The 5,558-nt window shown below is 50.4% G+C and overlaps 1 protein-coding gene across 1 annotated transcript in view; it reads left to right on the top strand.

Moving 5' to 3' along the window:
- Nucleotides 1–4,923: 4,923 nt before the first annotated feature.
- The window catches only part of PARP12 (poly (ADP-ribose) polymerase family, member 12), a 14,143-nt gene continuing 13,508 nt past the window's right edge, over nt 4,924–5,558 (top strand). The window contains exon 1 of the mRNA XM_010566359.1: nt 4,924–5,234. Within this exon, the coding sequence (XP_010564661.1) occupies nt 4,924–5,234 (311 nt within the window). The remainder of the gene's footprint in view (nt 5,235–5,558) is intronic.

Here is a 5,558-nt window from a genome sequence, read left to right as displayed (position 1 = left end):
CATTGTCCTGGTTTTGGCTGGGGTAGAGTTAATTTTTTTTATAGTAGCTGGTATAGTGTTATGTTTTGGGTTCACTGCCAGAAGAATGTTGATAACACACTGATGTTTTCAGTTGTTGCTAAGTAGTGTTTAGACTAAGTCAAGGAGTTTTCAGCTTCTCATGCCCAGCCAGCAAGAAGGCTGGAGGGGCACAAGGAGTTGGGAGGGGACACAGCCAGGACAGCTGACCCCAGCTGGCCAAAGGGGTATTCCATACCATGGGACATCATGCCCAGTATATAAACTGGGGGCAGTTGGCCAGGGGGGCAGGTCTCTACTCGGGAACTAACTGGGCATTGGTCAGTGAGTGGTGAGCAATTGCATTGTGCATCACTTGTTTTGTATATTTCAATTCTTTTATTAGTATTGTCATTTTATTATTGTTATTATTATCATTATTAGTTTCTTCCTTTCTATTCTATTAAACTGTTCTTATCTCAACCCATGAGTTTTACTTTTTTTTTTCCCGATTCTCTTCCCCATCCCACTGGGTGGGGGGGAGCGAGTGAGTGGCTGCGTGGTGCTTAGTTACCAGCTGGGGTTAAACCATGACACTCATGAAAAGAGATAGAATGATAGCTCCACTCCAGAGCCTCGAAAAACTCATTCTAGCCGCAAAGCAGGAACAGCAATATGAACTTTCTTGTGATACACACACCAACACATTGGAATGAATTGCAGTGGTGTAAAGCTACCTGCAAACATGCCTCCAGCCCTGACCTTGCACTGCTCTCCTTTGTACTTCTCTCTCTGTAATGTTGACATCTGCATTGGCATAGTCGTTCATACAAATTTTATGATGAACAACATGTCATATTTCTGCCAAATGAGTGGTTTTTTTCAGATGCGTGAGGAAAGGAAGCGTGGAGGGTAGATGCAGTTGAGACAGCTACCTGGACAGCACAGTGATGCTGGGACAGGTCTTTAAGATGTAAAAAGTTGGGAGCCCCTTAGATAGGATGAATTTAGGGCACTGGACAGAAAAAGTAAATGGAGGCCTACTGGGGAGAATGGGAGTTGTCTAGTACCATGCTGGCTTCAATGCTTTCTATCCTAAAGGGTTCCCTGAGTTTTCGTTCAGTCAAGATGTCTCCTAATGACATGGCAGTAAGTTATCCAACAATTTGAAAACACTGGACAAGCCACCAAAATTCCACCCATGTTCTGAACAACTCAGGGATGAAATAGCTGAATTTGGGTTTGGACCAGATGACCTCCTGTGGCCCCTTCCAACCTCAACTATTCTGTATTCTGTCAATTACTATCTGTGGTGTGTGATCTCTCACTTAGAAGTGCCTAGCTACCAGAGGACTTTCAGTAGCAAATGTGGCACCTGGATCACAGTGGGGATCCAGAGAACTGCAGAGCAGGAAGCCGAATCTCTGAAACCTACAATTTAGAACAGAAGGTGTTGGAAATGGAAAATACTAAGGAAAAGCCAGCAAGGCCTTTTTAAATTTATACCTCAGAAACACATGGGAACTATTTGAGGGCATCAACAAATATGTAGGCAACGGTCAGAAGAGTTTGTACAGTTGACTTAGATTTCCAAAAGCTTTTCCCAGTGGAGGGCGGTCCCCCAGGGCAGCCCTGCTCAGCCCTGCACTAGCCAACATACTCATAAATCATCAGGAAAAGAGGGTAAGGCAGTAAGATTTGCCAAGAGCACTATATTATTCAGGAAACCAAACTATGAAGAATTGTTGAAAGACCCTATAGTACACTGGATGATGAAACAGCAGCTGAAATTCAGTATAGATTTAGACAAGAAAGCAGAAACTATCCTATCTTCGTATGGATAGTGATGGCTTCTGAACTATTACCGATCAGGAATGAGATCTAGGGAAAACAGGATAATGATATGAGAACACCAGCTCCAACGTATCCGTTCACTCATATGCTGGGAGCAGTGCCATTAGGTCAAAGCAAGAGCAACACATAGGCAGGACAGGAGGGACAGGAAAGGATAAAGGTCATTATGCAGCCGTTACCACCTGCAGATTGTTGTCTCCTGCAGCTACTGTCTTCCACATTCTTGCATACTAATCCTCTGGAAGTTTCTTCAGAATCCACTAACTCGTGGAAAAGGTATAGACCAAACTGGAAGGCATAAATGCCGTCAGCTTACCCAAAAAGTTTTTGAAGGTGATCCAACAGCAGTCAGACTGCTGAGGCTTTTGTGCTGTGTGATACAGGGGACACCCGCACCATGATAGAGGAGGAAGAATCAGACCTCTCACTCTCTGCTAGGTAACTATTTTGCTCATAGGTGCATGAGTTATGAGTTAGAAAACCTCTGAGTGAGAAAATTAATGAATTAATGAAGTGATGAGTTAGTGAATTCACATTTTAGACGAGTCTGTACGAAAGGGGATTGAGCCCTTGTTTGACATGCTTGTTTGTCGTCTTTCATAACGAGTTCATAAAATAAAGTTCAATTTACAGAGTACACTGTCCTGTAAATTTGAGATATCTAAATGAACCGTGACAGTCCAACCTCAAAAGTAATCAACAAAATCAAACTGTAGGGATTATTAGGAAAGCAACAGAAGACAAAAGACACTGAATAGCCGTTGTGCACATTTGATACACTCACATCTTGCAGACCATCTGCAAGTCTGCCCCTTAAGGAAAGACTGTCTTAAGGCACAAAAGAGGACAAAGACAGCCCAAGCTGTGGAATTCCTTCCATAGAATGAAAGACTAAAATAGACCAAAACTTTTCAGTTTGGAAAAGAGACAACAAAGAGGGATATGATCAGTGGATATAAAATCAGAAATTGAACCAAGAAAGTGAATAGCACTTTTCCTGTGTTTCAGGAAAGCTAATCAGTGGACACTGGAAGGGAGGGATGGACACTAATGCTGTAGCCTCTCATGTTGCCTCCTAGCCATCTATTGAGGGCCTGTCGGAGGCAGGCTACAGATCTATATGAATGTCTAAGTGACCTAGTATAGCTGTTCTGTTTAATGTACTTGTCTAGCTTCTCATTTTGTCACTCCCTTCCTGATCTCACAGGGCAAGCAGGAAATAAGACAAGACAAGAGGAAAGGCACAACAGAACCAGACTGGCAAAAGAAGGAAGCAGCCAGGATTCTTGTTCAGTGAGAATCACCATCCACTTTAACAGTCCCCATGCGTACTGCTGCCAGTTTGACTTTTTGCATCATTGTTTTATCATCATGTAAAGCATGCCTTGTAAGAGACAGAATTGTTATCTGGAGGGGTTTGTCTCAAAAACTGTTAGGTGTGAGGGACTGGGCTGTCATCTCAAGGAACTGTGAACTGTTTATCTCGAGACCTTTGTCTCTGAGATGGCTGTTTAAGCAGGACACTCTTCTCTCCATAAGGATGATTACCAGGCCATTCAGGCATCCAGGGGAGGAAACAGGGCTGGAGCTGATAAGATACTGGTTTCTAGTGTCAATCATGTGAAGATCACGTGAAGGTCGTGTGATAGACGAAACCTGCAGCGCATGACATCATCGAAATATGCCCTATAAAAACCCGTAGAGACAAGCCGTGGGGCTTTTACCACCACCGAAGAATTGAAGATCGAGGACCAACGGGACGCTGCTGGATCCGTGGTGGTGACTATCCTAGCAATCCTATCCCGACTGCTTGCTTAATTTTTACCTTTTCTTCCATTCTATCCTATCGCCATTATTTTCCACTTTTGATACTTTTGATAATAAAATCTCTTCTGGGTATAAGGCATTTGACCTCGTTTGTGCCTTAATTGCGCTCTTGGGATCATATCGAAACCTTCCCCGACATTGGATCGGGACATGCCTCTGAGTTAATGTGATCCAGGACCAGGAGTGCTGAAATGACCCAGAGGAAGGCACTTACTTAAAAAACATGGGAAGCTGGTCCCCCTTCTAAGGAATCTGTGAGCTCCCAGCGGGTGAGCACATTGCTTGGCCACAGTCTGGTGCCATGGCTGCGGTGCCAGAGGATGCAGCCACACCATGTAGCAGGTGGTACTGTGAGCATTGCAACCAGGGCCGTCGCATGTCCAGAGATGCGTGCTCATGACTGAGCTTTTAATTTAGATATTGAAAAGAAAGGAGTGTGAGAGTGGCCTTCATGATGTATCATCAGAAAACCAACACAGGTTTGAAACCTTAACTGAGGAGTTTTTCTGGTGCCTAACAACAGCTGAATTCACACACCAGCCTTCTTCCTGGAACTGAAGATGGTGAAGGAGACTTGGCTGTGGTCTCTCTTCTCCCCTGGACCACTTATTCCTATAGGAGTTGTGTGACCTTGCAGCCTCCACCCCTTTTTGGTCGAATTGGCTTAAAAATGGCCCATACATCCCCAGAATCATCAGGAGGAAGGAGACGGAAGTGCCTTCACGCTGTACCACCGCCTGTGTCTCACTCCCTGCGGTCAGCTTAAAGAAAAACAAAACAAACCACACCCCAAACCCACTTGAAGAGATAAGCAAAGCCTTCTGGGTGACTCTGGGTTTCCTGGGAGTATCTCAGCAGCCGAAGGGAGACTCTGGCCTGGCGGGCAGTGAGGCCACCTCAAGCGCCCGGGGCTGGGCCCAGGGCCTCCCTCAGGGCTCTCCCCTCAGAGCTCTCCCCTCAGGGCAGCTCCCCTCAGGGCTCTCCCCTCAGGGCTCTCCCCTCAGAGCGCTCCCCTCAGGGCTGCTCCCGCCCGGGCCAGGAACAAGCGGCGGCACCGGGACGGCCCGGGAGGGCAGCGCAGCCCGCTCCGCTCCGCCCCTGGTCCCTCCCCGGGGCGGCCATCCCCGCGGCCCGGGTTTCAGTTTCCTTTCCTCGCCCCGACGGATGGAGCGTCCCGGGGCGGGGCTGGCCGGGACCGACCCGCCGAGCGCGGCTCCGGCCGGGGAAGGCAACCTCACAGCGACCATGGCGTTCGCCGCCCAAGTGCTGAGGGTGCTGTGCGCCAGCGGCGGCTGCCTGGAGCAGGGCGAGCTCCAGCGGCGGCTGCCGGGCCGGCCCAGCAAGGAGCAGCTGGCGCTGGCGCTGAGGGACGCGCAGCGGTTCACGCTGGTGCGGCGGCCCGGCGAGGCGGGGGCGGCGGCAGAGGCGGTGGTGGTGGTGGCCACCAGCCCGGTGCGGCTGTGCCAGGAGCACGGCGCGGGCTGCGAGGGGCAGTGCGGGCGGCTGCACCTCTGCAAGTACCACCTGAAGGGGCTCTGCCGCAACCAGCAGGCGAGGTGAGGGGCGTAGGGGGGCGGCCCGGGGCACCTCCATCGCCGCCTCCCCGGCCTGGGCTTAGCCGGCGGGGACCCTCGTGGCGCTGCCCGGGCCGGGGGCGGGCAGGCGGGCCGTTTGCCCGGGGTGGGTATGCTTGCTCCTTGCCCCCCCCGGGCGCGGTTGATGTCCGCGGAGCCCCCTTTCCCCCTCCGGGCCTCGGCGGCTTCTCCTCCCCGCGGGGACGGGGGCCTCGCCCGGCTTTGGGGAGCCGCGAAGCCGCCCGCGCCCTGCAGCGGGGCGGGCCGCTCGCTGCTCGCGGCCCGCTGGAAGGGCAAGGGGGGAGG

Source organism: Haliaeetus leucocephalus, unplaced genomic scaffold, assembly GCF_000737465.1.
Source record: "Haliaeetus leucocephalus isolate CR32 unplaced genomic scaffold, Haliaeetus_leucocephalus-4.0 Scaffold206, whole genome shotgun sequence".
In the NCBI taxonomy this organism is placed as follows: domain Eukaryota; kingdom Metazoa; phylum Chordata; class Aves; order Accipitriformes; family Accipitridae; genus Haliaeetus; species Haliaeetus leucocephalus.
The sequence above is the reverse complement of the archived record's forward strand: the minus strand, read 5'-3'. Positions and strand labels throughout refer to the sequence as shown.